This window comes from Poeciliopsis prolifica, unplaced genomic scaffold (genome assembly GCF_027474105.1).
Source record: "Poeciliopsis prolifica strain line A6 unplaced genomic scaffold, Auburn_PproV2 SCAFFOLD008, whole genome shotgun sequence".
In the NCBI taxonomy this organism is placed as follows: domain Eukaryota; kingdom Metazoa; phylum Chordata; class Actinopteri; order Cyprinodontiformes; family Poeciliidae; genus Poeciliopsis; species Poeciliopsis prolifica.
The window spans coordinates 15,237,210-15,252,526 of record NW_026562383.1 but is presented as its reverse complement, the minus strand read 5'-3'; the positions used below and the strand labels follow the sequence as shown (position 1 = coordinate 15,252,526).

The following is a 15,317-nucleotide window of genomic DNA, read 5'->3' as shown; positions in this document are numbered from 1 at the left end:
GGGTTGTGATGCTGCCATCAATAAATAAACAGTTTGTCAGTCACGGTCATGTAGCCGGATGAGCTGCAGAACAATGGGTCTTTTGGTGGCATGCTGGTCTTCTGAGAGGTCTGCCTGTACTTGGTGGAGAGGGGTTTTGATGAAAAATAACCCATTGTCGTTCTCATCCTGCAACTGAGCCAGTACACTGAAACGATTCCTTTGGATGTCAGTAAGGATATTCCTCCATTAAGTGTAGAAAGAGCTAATTTTTCCCACATGTGGACAGGTAAGTAACCTCTTATTCCCTCTTAACTCCCCCACATACACCTTCTTTTCCCCCTGTCCCTCTTCCCCTCTTATTAAGATGTAGGTTATTTCACTTGATTTTGTAATCTAAAATAAAAGGTTGTATCTGAACCAGTATTTGTGTTTCACTGCATACACAAGTTGATGAAATAAGTTTGAATAACAAAAAATCAAGGCAGGAACAACATCTGCAAAAAAACCACAAACAGCAACATGATTTACGCAACATCCTTTTGAGATCGTTTTATAGTGGTTTGAAAGCGATTTGAAGTAATTTAAACATCATGAAAAATTTCCGTCTTTAACAGATTAACTGTGTGATCCCAACACAGTTAACTTTTTTCTTCCAGAGAAGAAAAAAGTTTGTTTTGGAGTATAAATACGAGTGCTTTGTTTGTCTTTTGCATAGTTTCTTGAAATGACTATGACTGGGAATTGATGTTGTACTAATGATTGGATTGACCTAAATTACGACAAACTGGGATGTATCATCTAAATCTGCAATGCCTTATTTTACTGACCACATTTCCAAATGCACCAAATGCTTATAAATGCATCAACCTTGAACTCTTCTTGTTTGCTGATATTTATTTCGAAAGCCACAGCAACAACGCTGTTATCGTTTCACCTTGTCAGTAACAAAGTCTGGACAGGTCATTCACCTGTTTTTGATAGAGCCTGAGATAATCAATCATTTAAAAATGGATATAAAACGAGCATAGAATTGATAAAAGCAATGACTTCCATCTAGTGGACATTTTTTAGAATCAAGCTAATGAATGGACTCTACTATAGATGTGTTTTGTTGTTGTTGTTAACCAGATCTGTTGTTCCTTCAGCTGCTATTTTTTACAATGACTGAACAGTTAAGAATTAACAGGGTCGTTTTAAAGTTTTGACATTTTGTCGTTTTGTGACCTAAGGTATCTGATTTTGTTTATTTGGATCAGTGTTGATTTTTGCTGCCATGAACAAAAAACAAAACAAAAAACTTGCTCATGCAGAATATTTCCCCTTCTCATTTGCAATAAACCTTAAGTTCAGTCAGACTAGATGGAGAGAGCATTTATGAACACTGACTTTCAAGTGTTGCCACAGATAAATAATTGCATGTGGAGTATTTCATGATGAGATAGGCCATGTTATTATATTTAAGATAGGCAAATATAATTACATGGCACATTTCAGCTACATCACAACAGAGTCTTTGTAAGATGAAAACATAGTTTTGAACCAGAAAATTCTTTGCTTTATTTGACTTGCTCTTTCTACAGGACTACAGTGTTGCAGTCCATATTATCTTGCTGGAAAATGTTAATGATTATTTAAAGTTCTTAGCCACACATTTCCAAGAAGTTTACAAAAGTTTAAACAGTTATGAGTTTGCTGCATACAACATTGCCATCTGGTGGCTGGACATGTTTAGTAGATGTGCAACTCACCTACATAATGATTCAGTTATTGTTGGCAGGTTATATTCTTGGGGTTGGGGAGTGTGGTGCCTGTTTGTGTGGAGTTCTCTGCTATGAATGACTGGGTTTTCTCCAGGTACTCTATTTTGCTCTGAAAGTCTAAAAACATGCCGTTTGAAATTATCCTAAGGTATTAGTGTGTCTGTAATTTAACGGGTGGGAAACCCATTACTTTTTTACCTTGTATAGCAAACACTGATCACTGCAAATAGATAATGGTTTTCATTAATCAGAATGAGGGAATCAATTTGGACATATAAAAGTATTTCAAGCTTAAAGATTTTGTGGGATTGTTGTAGCATCACACAAATTCTTTAATTTGCTTCACATTTCCTGACCACATTAACTAATGTTTTGTTTTTTTTCTTTATGGCAGTCACAAAACCTTGACCTTCAAGGTTAATATTACAAGCTGATTGCCTTCTGTTGTGTCCTCATTAATAAAAAAAAGCTAATGCACAACACATCCCTTAGTGTATGCAGAGTTGTGGTCCGAGTTTTTTGCATCAGAGTGCATCAAACACAATAGCTCTACTGCAGCAATCTGAGGAAATCCTGTAGCATTGCTAGCAGTGTTATCAGTGTCTTGAGTTCACTGAGTTATAGAGGAAGGCAACAGCACTAAGGAGAAACAACAATAATGCATCACTGATAGTTGGAATGACCCTGACTAGGTCTACTGTGCCTTTAGTCTTGCCTCAACTCCATCACTGACATGGTCAGTTAAGACAAGATGATGCTTAAGATTAAAGCTCTGCAATTCTGAAAACAAAGCTTTGATGTTTTGACCATTAAGATTATATTTCATAAATTGAATTCTGATTCCTCAAAGGAAAATCTCTGCAGCATGTGTACAAATTACCTGAAAATGTTAAAATTATATATTTATATTTTTTTTTTCTAAAAACATTAAATATTGCTAAAAATGCTGAATCATATAGTATTTTTTTAAATGACATAATTTAATCATTGTTTTTACAATTTTATTTCTCCTCATGTGTCATTAAATAATAAAAACTAGATATATATTTCAACTTCTTTCTGATTGTTTGGTAATTTCCACCAAACAGTCAGTGAGCTGCTTTGTTGAAACATGGGAGGCTGAGGAAAGTTGTTGACATCCTCCTCAAGGCTTTTCATCTTAGTTGTTTCAGCGTTATCCAGCCTTAGCTAAACTGGCACGGGACGCACTCGACCCCAGGGTAGGAGATGCTCGGCTGAGAAACCAGGAGAAAAAAAAAGTGAACAAATGCGATGGGACTGCCACCACTCACAGGCTGCCTGTGGGACAGTCCCTCACAGCCTGGCGAGGGTGCTTTAATGATAGCGTTGGGAGAGGATGAGAAAGGAGGAGTCCGAGCACTAAGCTGAATATGTCTTTATTTTCTTTTTCTCTTTTTTTTTTCTTTTTTGCTTTGGTGTCTTGTGTCACTCTTTTCTGTGAGGGGTAGAGGAAGAGGAGGATAAAGGCGGGCATCCAAATCACAGACTCAAGCTTGATTTGTTACATAAACATGGACCTTCACAGCCCCCAGTCTGCTCACATCAAATTTGCTCTGTAAATATATGTGGATGAAACTCTTGGCATGACATTGGTGGTGGCCAAGGAGAGTTGTCTAGATGTTCACTCCACAGCGCTGCATCACTTCACCTCACAGCTCACAGAAACCTCTCAAGGCAAGGCTCTTTGTAAATAAAACCATGACTTTTTTTTCTTAAATTATTTTCTTCATTATCTCTTATAACAATAAAACATGTATTTAATATTTTAAAAAATATGTGTTGTTAGTAAATTATTAAAACCTACTCTTATAAATATTTACAACATTTTTGGGCAATCGCATAATAAGAGTCCTTGTAACAGGAGCAATGTCAAATAATGTCTTGCAGGGGAACTCTGTTATATTTTTCTGGCTATGGGCTGTTCAATCAATATTTATCAGCACCAACAACCGTTTCCCAAAGCTAAAACAGCCTGACTCGTTCGAGGACAAAGGGACAGATCTTTCTTTTTTTAAGTTAAACAGTTACTGGGCTGGTGTTGTGCTTTGACATGTGTTTCAAATATTATAAGACACTTCCAGAAAAACAAACTGCTACTGTTTCCTAATTACCTAATTATCACATTATCACAACATGTAGCTAAAGCTACATAAGAGATTTTACAGGCTCTCAAAATATAAAGATTTTTTACCTTTACAAAATCCACAAAATAATGCTAAAGAATATGCCAGTGTATATGGACAGCTTAATGTTATATTTTTTCATAACTAGCATACAGTATTTAAATCCCTACTCTGTTTGCTTCAAGGCAATCTGGAGTAGAAAAAATTGAATCTAACTCATAGGATTTGACAATATTTGACTATATATTCTACTTGCAAAACACTCTCTTTTTTGTTTTTTACAAATCCACTAAGAGACTTTCTGCCAGATTTTAAATTCTGGCAATATTTTACCAAAACTTTATTTTTCTTACTGTGAAGTGACTTGCTGATTTCGATGCATGGGTGATCTAACTATAATGATAAAAACGTAAAAATCTTCCTTTACATTCTGCTTTTTGACAAAAGTGACTCGTATTTGGATTTTTTTTTTTTTCATCTATTGTTTGTAATCTCAGTTACATGTGAACAAAACTAAATCGGAGACATGATGCGGCCACCACCCTGTTTAACTGTGGGCATGCTTGTCTCTTGGTGATATGCAGCATTTTTTTAGCTTTACTCATCTTTTGAAAATGTGGCGGCAACTATAAAATATTCTTTGGAAGATTTTAGATAAGCCTGGATATTTTCTTTTCACATTGTAAGCACTTCTTCTTTTCACATTGTGTTATTTACACTGAAGGAAGGACCTTTCTGTGTCGAGTCATGGAATTTGTTAAAGGCAGACATAAGTTGGGTCATTCAGGTGTTTAAAAACAACCTTTGTCTCTATGTCAGTCTGCACAAACATACAATAAGTCTGATCATTTTAAGGCTCACATTAAAATCCGATACACTAAAAAGTTATTTTGGTATTTTAATTGTGTGACAACTCAAAAGCAAAATGATTAGCACATGGTTGCGGTCAGATGCGATGTTTGTCTATCGCATTTCAGATACTGTAAGATGGGGCAGAAATTACAACAAAAAATGATTTAACTTGACATGTTGATGTGGTAACTTGATGTTAACTTGATGTTACCACATCAACAGTAAAAGCATTAAAAGAAAAACTAAAGTTTAATTTCCTTACCAACTAAACCATCTGCAGTTTGTGGGTCATTTCTGAAAAATGCAGAATGTGTTGCAACTAAAAAACACGTGTCTGTTGGTCCCTAGGGCTTATCACATGTCAAAACTCTAAATAGTGCGGCCAATCCAACAGCCTTTCCTTTTCTCATTTTCTTGTTGCATCAGTTCTCTTAGATGAAGAGTCTTGCCTCTGAGGTGAGGCCTCAGGTAAAACGGTTCTGCAGGTTCAAATGGTGAACTCTGGGGGTTCTATTTAGACCAAAATTCACTCAAACAAGTGATTTTGAGGCAAATATTTCTGATAATACTTGCAAGTTCTGCTTCCTTTCTGTTTTTGTGATAAATGGTAGATGGCTGTGTGATTTGGATGCTAATCAATTTGTCAAATTGTAACCAATCGGGAAAGGGATTTGTAGTAGAGACCATTCAACCCAAGAGGCCAGCACTGAGATGGTTTGATGTAAAATATTGCAGGATTTGACAAATATGTATGAAAATATAAAAATGTTGCACATAAAAATAGAACAAAAGCGCCCCATAGTCAACAGAAATGAATTTATTTGACTTTTAACTTTGTTATCACCATTATATTCTCCTTTACGTTGGAGTTTGTGGCTGGATGAGACAAAATCCAACCACAAACTCCAAGATCAATGACTCCTTTTATAAGGCTCTGTAACAAATTTTGTTACTGCTGAAGCTACAATCTTATTAATGTAAACAAAGTAGAATTGTTAAGCATTACTCTTTGCTTTATAACCATATAAATATCACAGCAAACGATTACCAATGACCATGTAAAAGAAACACTGTAAAACAATCACTGTGACAATGACCAGGCCTCTGTCATTAATGCAAACCAGACACCAAGTCGTTTATCTGTCCTCTGTTCAAAAATAATTTCTCGTTCCAAATTCTGAGAGCAAGTTCTGGCAAACAGAATAAAGTCAGGAAAGAATCAACTTTCCAGTTTTAATTTTCCATGAATCACACCCCAGTCCCCTTCTGTTCTTTGTTGTCTCGTTACTGACTAAAACAACTGACTATGTGTGTGAGAGCATTTGATAAAGAAACTTCTCCACATATGTGAGAAAAACTCAAATATATTTGATAATGGTATCCATTTGGTTGCAGCAGAGCAAGGTGACAGTTAAAAGTTTGAACCCAAAGTTGGAAAGGACATGTTGCGGGAATGCAAAGCGTGACCTGTTCGGTTTTCTGTTTTCTGGCTATCTGCCGGGATGAAAGATCTAAATATTATGACACTTGACATGACTGAGCGTACCTGCTGGTTATATTTTAGCTGATCTGCACCAAGGCAAGGTGGCTTATGTCTTGGTGACACTTCTGTTCTAAAAGTCCCTTTCTTTGTCTCCCTAAAGTTGTTTCTTCATAACTGTCACCCTGTGTAAACTCTTATGTAATCGACAAATAATAAAGAGGTTGCAAATCTGCAACTGTGAAACCTATGTGATTGAATCGGAAAGAAATTAATGTAAACATATCACAGGACCCATTTGTGAAGTCTTAAAATTACATATCCATTTACTCAGTGAGCTATTGTTGTGTATAAACATAAAACCAAGACAAAGATGGAAAATCAGAAGCACAGAGACCAAGGCAAAGTAAGAGAAAAAGCGAGAGAGGGAGACTCATCAGCTGTTGCAAATGGGGTGAAGGGATGGTGGGAGGAAGGGGCGTTAGACTGTGTTGCAAATAACACGTTCCTTCAACTGAGTGTTCGTTTCAATCTGCAGTACAATATCCTCAAGTCTGAACCCTTGGATGAGGGTCATTTGCCAAAGGAGGATTTTTTTCCTTTTTTTTTTTTTTTTTTTTTACGTCTCAGATTTTTTTTATACTTCCTTCTTGGGCAGAAGACTGGTGTAATAGAAACCAGACACAAGCCAGCATGTGAGGCATCCGTCCAGTATAGCGAGATCTTTCTTTGCAGACTAGGCTAACAGGATAAGAAGGAAATTCTCGACCAGGAAATTAAGCATTCCCTTCAGTTTTTAGTTAATCTGGATGTAAATATGACGGGAAAAAAACAAGTGCTTAGGGATGGAGTTGTCCCATAAAGAGTCAGGTTAGGCAGAAATAACTAGGGAGGACAAATGAGGACTCCAGAATGGAAAATTCATGTGCAACTTTTTCAGGTGAGTTAATTCTGTTACATTTTTTTTCCAAAATGCATTCTGTGAAATTCTACTGGCAACTCTTTGCTCGTGCTTTTCACTGATATGATTATATGTTTTTTACTAATATGCACGTATTTCTTGAAGGTCCAGATTCAAAAATCAAAATTTTTAAATCTGGACCTATTAGATTCAAAACTAATAATAATGCTGATCTTTTTCCCTATTATTTCAATATATATGTTTTATTATACACTTTATGTATTGATACAGTTTTTGATATAATGTAATGTTTAAAATGAAAAATATATACATTTTGGTAATATATGAACAAATAAAACAAATTGATCTCAATTTTAATTTTAGAAAAAGCTGAAATTTATATATAGTAAATAATTTTGCATGCATTTTCTGTGTATCTTTTTCAGTGGATTTTCTTCATGTTAGTTTCAAAGCCATACATTACTGCTCAACCATGCAAACTATTTTGACTGACTGAACTTTTGTTTTTGGGTTTGATCTAAGAGTGGAAAGAAATAGTGTGCAACAAAAATCTGTTCTATATAAATGTACTGCAGTTGGTCAAAATAATTTTTATATATGTGTTTAATGATTAGTTACTTTAAATCAAAATCAACATAATGTAGGATCATAACAAAACAAAAAAATAAAAGAATAAAAGGATAGGAAAAAATGTATACAAAAAGCATGACTCTTAATTAATTTGATTTAAAAAAATATATCTTATATATATAATATATATATAATATATCTTATATACATATATATATGTATATAAGATGCATGTTTGTTAATGTTGATGGTAAATATGAAGTGCATGGTGATGATTTTTATTTATTAACTTTTCTTAGAATGTTGATTATTAATATTTTGAGTTTATTTTTCTTCGTATTGATTTTTTTTTCTCAATATAGGCACGTCAGTATCTACTATTTTATTCAGGCTAGATAATGCTGCGACAAACACCTTAACCGTTATTACCCAGGTCTTTCTTGAAAAAGAGATTTTAAAATCTCTATGATACATTAAATAAAGGTCATAAACAATCAATAAGGTGTATTTAAATATAAGTAACAGAACTGAACAGGGCTGTTGTAGTACTATTCTGGAGCAGACATTTTAAACTCGTCATATTTTCAACTCTCTCCTGCACCGGGAGTCCTGGTAGAAGAGAAGAGACTTTCTGGTTGGGGCAACAAGCCTCTACTGTTCTCTCAGATGGTTGGGTGGATGGCATATCACACAAGGCACTACAGTATCACAGTCGTGAGATCAACATACAGATTGAAGTTCTGTAGAGTGAATGTAAGTGCTAAGCTGTCTCCTCTTCACAGCTCTGATTGCCTCACACTATCTGCAATGATGTTGGCCGTGAGGAGCGTATGACCCTGTGCAATCTTATGTCATCCTCTTGTTTTGCTTTTTGCTCTTGTGCCTAACTAGCAGCATGTTGTGCTAAAGCACTCTGACAAGATCAAACTTTGAACTGTGAATGGTCTTTTCGCCAATCCACATGGTTGCCATTTTATGTCCAGCTGTAAGGGTGTGGTGATTAAGGGCCTGATTCAGTTATGACAATGACTCCTAATTGTAGTGCCTGATGAAGGACTTTGTATTTTAATCTATTCTCCTCTACTTTGTACATTTTTCTTCAGTTTCAGCAGGTATTCTTTGTATCCCATATGTTTGACATTCTGTTTGGATTGTGATCAAAATAAGTACAAGAAACTACATAAATTGTTTGTAATGTATTCACTGGTTGTTTGTTGTGTGCTTTTTTTCCTTTACTGGTATTTTGATTGAGCAGAGAAGAGGCACTAATAAAAACTGATTGACCCCAAATTACAAACAAAATACAAATTAAAAGGGAAAGGGATAAATTTGTGTCAAGTTTTATGTTTTCCTTTCTATGAAGTGTATAAAACTGTGGTTTGGCACAGTTTTATACACTGTGCCAAACTATGAGTTCAATGTCTATCAATATGTCGGTAGAATTTCTAATTTTGTCTTTTGTTTTGCAGATCGTAGTTAAAAGCTTGTAGGAGCAACATGAGCTGGAGTTTTCTCACCCGCCTTCTGGAAGAGATTCACAATCACTCCACATTTGTGGGGAAAGTGTGGCTCACTGTGCTCATCATCTTTCGCATCGTACTCACAGCTGTTGGAGGTGAATCCATCTACTCTGATGAACAAGCCAAATTTACCTGTAACACCAAGCAGCCGGGCTGTGACAATGTGTGCTATGATGCCTTTGCCCCCCTCTCGCATGTTCGCTTCTGGGTCTTTCAGATAATCATGATTTCCACTCCATCCATCATGTACATGGGTTATGCCATTCACAAGATAGCCCGATCTTCGGAGAATGATCGCAGGAAGCACCAAAGACTCCGCAAGAGGCCGCCTCCTCACACAAGATGGAGAGAAAGTCAGCCTCTTGAGGGAGTCCTGGAGGAGGAGGAAGATGATGACGCTGAACCAATGATCTATGAGGATGCACTGGATGTCCAGGAGGGCAAGGTAGATCCTGTGAGCAGCACTGGCAAAGATCCACCAAAACATGATGGCCGCAGAAAAATTATGCAACAAGGCCTGATGAGAATCTATGTTCTCCAGCTCATGTCACGAGCTATTTTTGAAATTGCTTTCTTAGCTGGACAATATCTACTGTATGGATTTCGAGTTAGTCCCTCTTATGTGTGCAACAGGGTACCTTGTCCACACAGGGTGGACTGTTTTATCTCCAGACCTACAGAGAAAACAATCTTCCTCCTTATTATGTATGTGGTGAGCTGTCTCTGTCTTGTGCTAAATGTGTGCGAAATGCTTCACTTGGGAATTGGCACATTTCGGGACACTGTTCACATGAAGAGGAATCATGGCCGACGTTCCGTATCCTATGGCTACCCGTTTTCACGCAACATCACATCCTCCCCTCCTGGGTACAACCTTGTGATGAAAACAGACAAACCCAGCAGGATTCCCAACAGCCTCATTCCCCATGAGCAGAACATGGCCAACGTAGCCCAGGAGCAGCAGTGTACTAGCCCAGACGAGAACATCCCCTCCGACCTTGCAAGCCTGCATCGACACCTGAGGGTTGCTCAGGAGCAATTGGATATGGCCTTTCAAACATATCAGACCAAAAACACCCAGCAGACCTCCAGAACAAGCAGCCCTGTTTCTGGGGGCACCGTGGCAGAACAAAATCGATGCAATACAGTCCAAGAGAAGCAAGGAGCAAGGTCAAGATTAGCCACAGACAAGGCAGCAACCATCGTGAAAAATGTAAAGACCTCTGTATGGATATAGAGATTCATCTATTCTAGAAAACTGATGTTAAAATGAAGTTTTAACACCAGAGTTCGAGAGATGTAAAGGATGAAGAGAGTTAACTATGGACAGCAACAACCTAGATTTGAATCACACCAAGAAAAGGCATAGGGACATTAATAGTCTAGTTTTGAATATAAATAAAAAAGTAAGAACATAAACTTCAAGGTCAATATCATAAATCTTTACTGTAGTAATAGATGTTGGTTATGGATAATATGTACCTGCTTAGTTTAGTATCTTTAATTCCAGCTACATTTCTTTGCAAACTTTTATTCTAACATATCATCACAGGAAATTGAAAGAGATTCACTTGGAGCAAATAAGATTTGCAATTAGCAATTGTGGTGGAAAATGGAAGTGAAGCACTTGAATTGCACCATGAATCTTTTTTTTACATAGACTGTAGCTAGAAAAGTGCATGTTTTACATTTAGATAATATTTTTGGATGAGAAGCAATTTAAATAGAACTATTTTAATAATAGCAGAGAAGAAGTAAGGATGTTTCTGGGAAACATTTGCACAGTTTTGTGATCTTCAGACTCAAGAGTGTGCAAAGCCCTAATGTCTGTCATAATCTTCAAAAAAAGCTTTGTTTTATCATAAAAAGTAGTGAATAAATACAAACTGTAACAATTCTCTCTACTAAAGAGTAATACATTTGAGCAGACTATCCATTGTTTACAGCTGGAACCAGTACAGACTGTAGAAGGAATCCTGTTCCTGTTTAGCCATTTAGAAAACTCATCTTAAATTCAGATTGATTCAAATGGTAATTTTTTTCTCTGTTATTAAAATTAATTCATAACAGGGGATACTTCCTTCACTATGTTCAAATCTCAAAGTGCCTCAAACTCCTAAAGACTGTTTTAACATTCTCTTTATGGTTAAATTAAATAATTTGAAATTTCACCGAAAGTCATTGAATCTTATTGCCCAAACTATGGTGTGTCCCTTAGAATACAAGTTTTCTATGCTAAACTTAGAAACTTTGATAACAGCTATGCAGTGACAATGCTGTTCAAGTAAAAATAAATCCAAGCTTAGACAATTTAGAATACTTTAATTAAATGATTTAGCTGAAAATAATTATGTCACATTTCACTAATCACATATATTTAAAAAACAGTTTTCCATAACTGGCAAAGCATTGGACCCATGTTAATTCAACATAGTAACACAAATAACTTCAAATTATGACAGCTTATTTCTCATAAAATTGCTTTGATTTACTAACATAAGGTTAACAATGTCTGCAGTCCAAAAGACCTTTTTCTGTGTGTGGTCAGTGGGACAGAGGAGGTTTTTGTCCATTCTTCAGATAATTAAGTAGTGTAAAATTATGATGATTTCCCTTTTTATACAAGATAAATAAAGGGATTGAAATATTGGGTGTGCAGAATTATTTCTTTTTCCTTTGGCTGAAAGCATATGTGATCTACGAATGATGCATCTTGGTATACCATTTGCTCACACATGTACAAACCTTGAGGATGTTGCACATCAAAAACTGTTACAAGTACCGAGACTAAAAAATGTGTGTCCCTTCATAAATAAATAAAATAAAAATAAAAGGGCAAGCAATTAGGTCTTGTAGCAATAACTTTGTTGTCATTTAAATTAGTAGGACTACAGGAAACAGTAAACTTGTAAAATAAAACACAGCAATATTTCTTATTTCTTAGAGTTTTAAAAGCTTGTTTCAGTGCTATGTAAAAGTATTTATACCATTTGAACAGTTTGAAGTTGTGTCACATTATTCAACCACAAACCTCAGTGTACATAATCAAGATTTATTTTATTTGAACACATGAATATGCTAAGATTGCTTAAGCTCAGTTCAATCTTAGATTGAGAGTCTGTAGACTCTAAACTGCAAGTGAGAATCCTTATGTTGTGTTTTCTGCAACAGCTTTCTTTAAGCCACTCTTCCAGTTTTGTGGAATGATTAAATAATAGTAAATAAAATAGATTTTAAAATAGATAAAATAGTAGCCTGTGCAACTCTTCCATAATTATGATGGACCTCTTATAGAAGGTTAATTCATAAGATAAAACTTATGGATGGTCCACCGTGAATAAAGTGGATTTCCTCCACTTTATTCACAGTGATCGCTTTATTCCAGTGATCACTGTGAAGTGAAGGAAATTGTGAATGAAGTCTCTAATTAATGCCTGACCTGTCGGTTTAGTTGGACGTCTGTGTCTTTAAGAACTGCACTTACCCCATATTGCTTTCATTTTCAGATCATAGATTGAGTTTTGCCTTCTGAGATGTTCAAATCTTAACTAAAATTATGTCACAACAAGTTGAACTCTATTTACTGATTAGGCAATTTTTAAAGGCAAAGAGTTGTACTTGATTTTATTTAGTGTTGTTGGATTAAAGTTGGCTGAATCCAAATGTACACCACATTATTATTATTGTTTTGAAGAAATGTTCAGAACTTGGCATTCTTATTTTTACACTTGACAATTACAGGCTTTTTTATGTCTTTAACATAACATCAAATAAATGAAAGATATTGATGGTTTGTGACTAAAGGGATAAAGTGTGAAACGGTTGAATGGGTATGAAAAATGTTTAAAGGCACTGTATATGAAATGCTGTCAAATGTAACGGAAGAAAACACACTTTGATCAAAATTTTATGTTTTGATTTAATGTACTCCTTTAATTTTAAAGGAGTACAACGGAAATACAACATAAAATGGGTTTGCCAAATTTGTTTCTGAGAAGCTATTACTTTGGTAAATTTAACTGTTATTAGTATTTCTGCATGCAGTCTTCATTTGTTTACATTAAATGAACAATCTAGCAAACAAAAATTGTGTAAAGTTAGCAGGAACTTCAAAAGGCTGCCGTAAACATAGTTCTACTCTTGCTCAAACAACAGGTATCCCAACAAATTTCAAATTACATTTATTTTAGAATTAAGAGAAAACTTAAGAACCATAGCCAAAGTGAAAAGTTCTTCACAACACAAAAATGGATAGGCCATACATTGTATTGCTTAGAAAGAATTAGCACAGTTTGCAGGCTTCTTTGACTAAAAAAAGTACCAAATTAAAAAAAGTAGCAAATGAAGTGTCTTCAACCACCTAGTTTGACAATCTGGACACCCTGAAGCCAAAATCCTTTTGAAGCAACTTTTAATTCAGTTCTAGTCGTCTGTCTGCATGGGTGCACATATACATAAAACAAATCAGATTACTGTAAATAAATTTATAGTTTTCAGACAGAATAACACAGTCATCAATAGTAGATGACTGTCATTAATACAATGACAGAAACAACACATCTCTGAAAAAATGCTACATACACAGTGAAATGTGGTAGTTACACATCATGATCTGGGGTTGCTTTTATTCAGATAATACCAGATTGTCCTCAAGGTGGAGGAAATTGTGAATACGTTATTATAAATGTCAGAGAATTTTGACAAAAATCTTACAAGGGGGAGGGATAAATATTGCCAAGTGAAAATGTGAATTGCTTGCAATCTAAATCCAAGAAGACTTGAGATCAGAACAGAATCAAAAACAAGTTCAATAAAGTACAGCAGCTAAAAGAAAGTATTAAACGATTCAACCTATTATCAGTATAAATATTTCTATTATTTCCATTGACACGATGTTCACATCTATGAATACTCAAATAAGCCACAGACACAGAAAAAAAAATTAAACAATTTAGTCCATAAATGAATCTTATGTGTTTGGCCTATGAAAGGGTATTCATTGGTACAGTATTGATAGGTTTGATAAAACCAAGGAAGCGTTCACACAAAACTCTGTTTTAAATCATTATTATTGCATTGATTCTATGCATTTCTAAACTTCTGAATGTTCCAGTGATCATCGCTGGAGCAACAATCTGGACATGGAAAGGAAGAAGATGTAATCTGGCAGTGGGAAGGAAGGAACCGTGACCTGAAAATGTGAAGGACATCATTTCAACGTAAACAAGCCACAGTCACGCCTCTTTTAAGATTTCTGAAAAGTGATGTTTTTAGGTGGGAACATCGTGATGTGTGTTATATTACAGAATATGATATTGGCAGGTTTTATATAGCTGAATCAATGGTGAATAGAAAAATGGACCAGGATATTTTTGTTAAGACTCCAAAGTTGTAAAGAATAGAGTGAATTATCATCTAGGAAAATATTTCCAAAGACACAAACAAATAATCTCTTTATTGGTGTGTCCATTATGCTCTATGTCATTCCAACATTTTTGTGGTAACATTATTTGTGGACAAGTCTGCTTTGATTAATTTACATGTGCAGATTGTTTGGGGTTATTACTAACATCTGCTGTGAATTTCACATCAATACAAATTTTAGAAAAATATTCACACAAAAATGTTCAATATCTATTTTACCCACTGTCTAAATGTGTAGGTTATAATCTCCATGCAAATTATGGCTTTTGGTAAAAAGGTGGAGGGCAAGCAAAGTACTTGTGGGACACTAACATATTTTTGAAGCCCTTTTTATATTTCACCCATTAACAGATTTGTTTGTTTTTAAGTTGAATTGTATGGCATACATACAATAAAGGTGAAAAAGTTATGAAATAATTTATCTTGGTGTCATTCTTGTATCATAAAAATGTGGCATTCTCTGAGCGTTTTCACACGCACTGACACATATCTTATATCTTATCATTTAAAAACCATAATTAAGTACGGCACTGTTCAAGAAAGAAAAAAAAAAATTGATGAGGTGAGCTAAATGAACTGGATCCCAAAAGAGAACCAGAATTCCCGTTAGTGAGACCTAACTGAAAAAAAAAAAACAAAGAAACAAAAAAAAAAACAACAAAA

General features: G+C 35.2%; 1 protein-coding gene across 4 annotated transcripts; it reads left to right on the top strand.

The window, feature by feature from the left end:
• The first annotated feature begins 178 nt into the window (after positions 1–178).
• Positions 179–15,287, top strand: gjc2 (gap junction protein gamma 2). 4 transcript variants are annotated; one of them, XM_055032797.1, is made up of 3 exons: positions 6,826–7,158; positions 9,180–10,443; positions 14,344–15,287. In XM_055032797.1, the coding sequence occupies exons 2-3, from the start codon at positions 9,208–9,210 to the stop codon at positions 14,344–14,346; spliced, it is 1,239 nt and encodes a 412-aa protein (XP_054888772.1). In that variant the 5' UTR covers positions 6,826–7,158; positions 9,180–9,207; the 3' UTR covers positions 14,347–15,287. The 4 variants fall into 4 exon arrangements, with proteins under 4 accessions (XP_054888770.1, XP_054888772.1, XP_054888769.1 ...); XM_055032795.1 differs by lacking the exons at positions 6,826–7,158; positions 14,344–15,287 and adding an exon at positions 179–268 and having other exon boundaries at positions 9,180–11,963; XM_055032794.1 differs by lacking the exon at positions 14,344–15,287 and having other exon boundaries at positions 9,180–11,963.
• Positions 15,288–15,317: the final 30 nt, after the last annotated feature.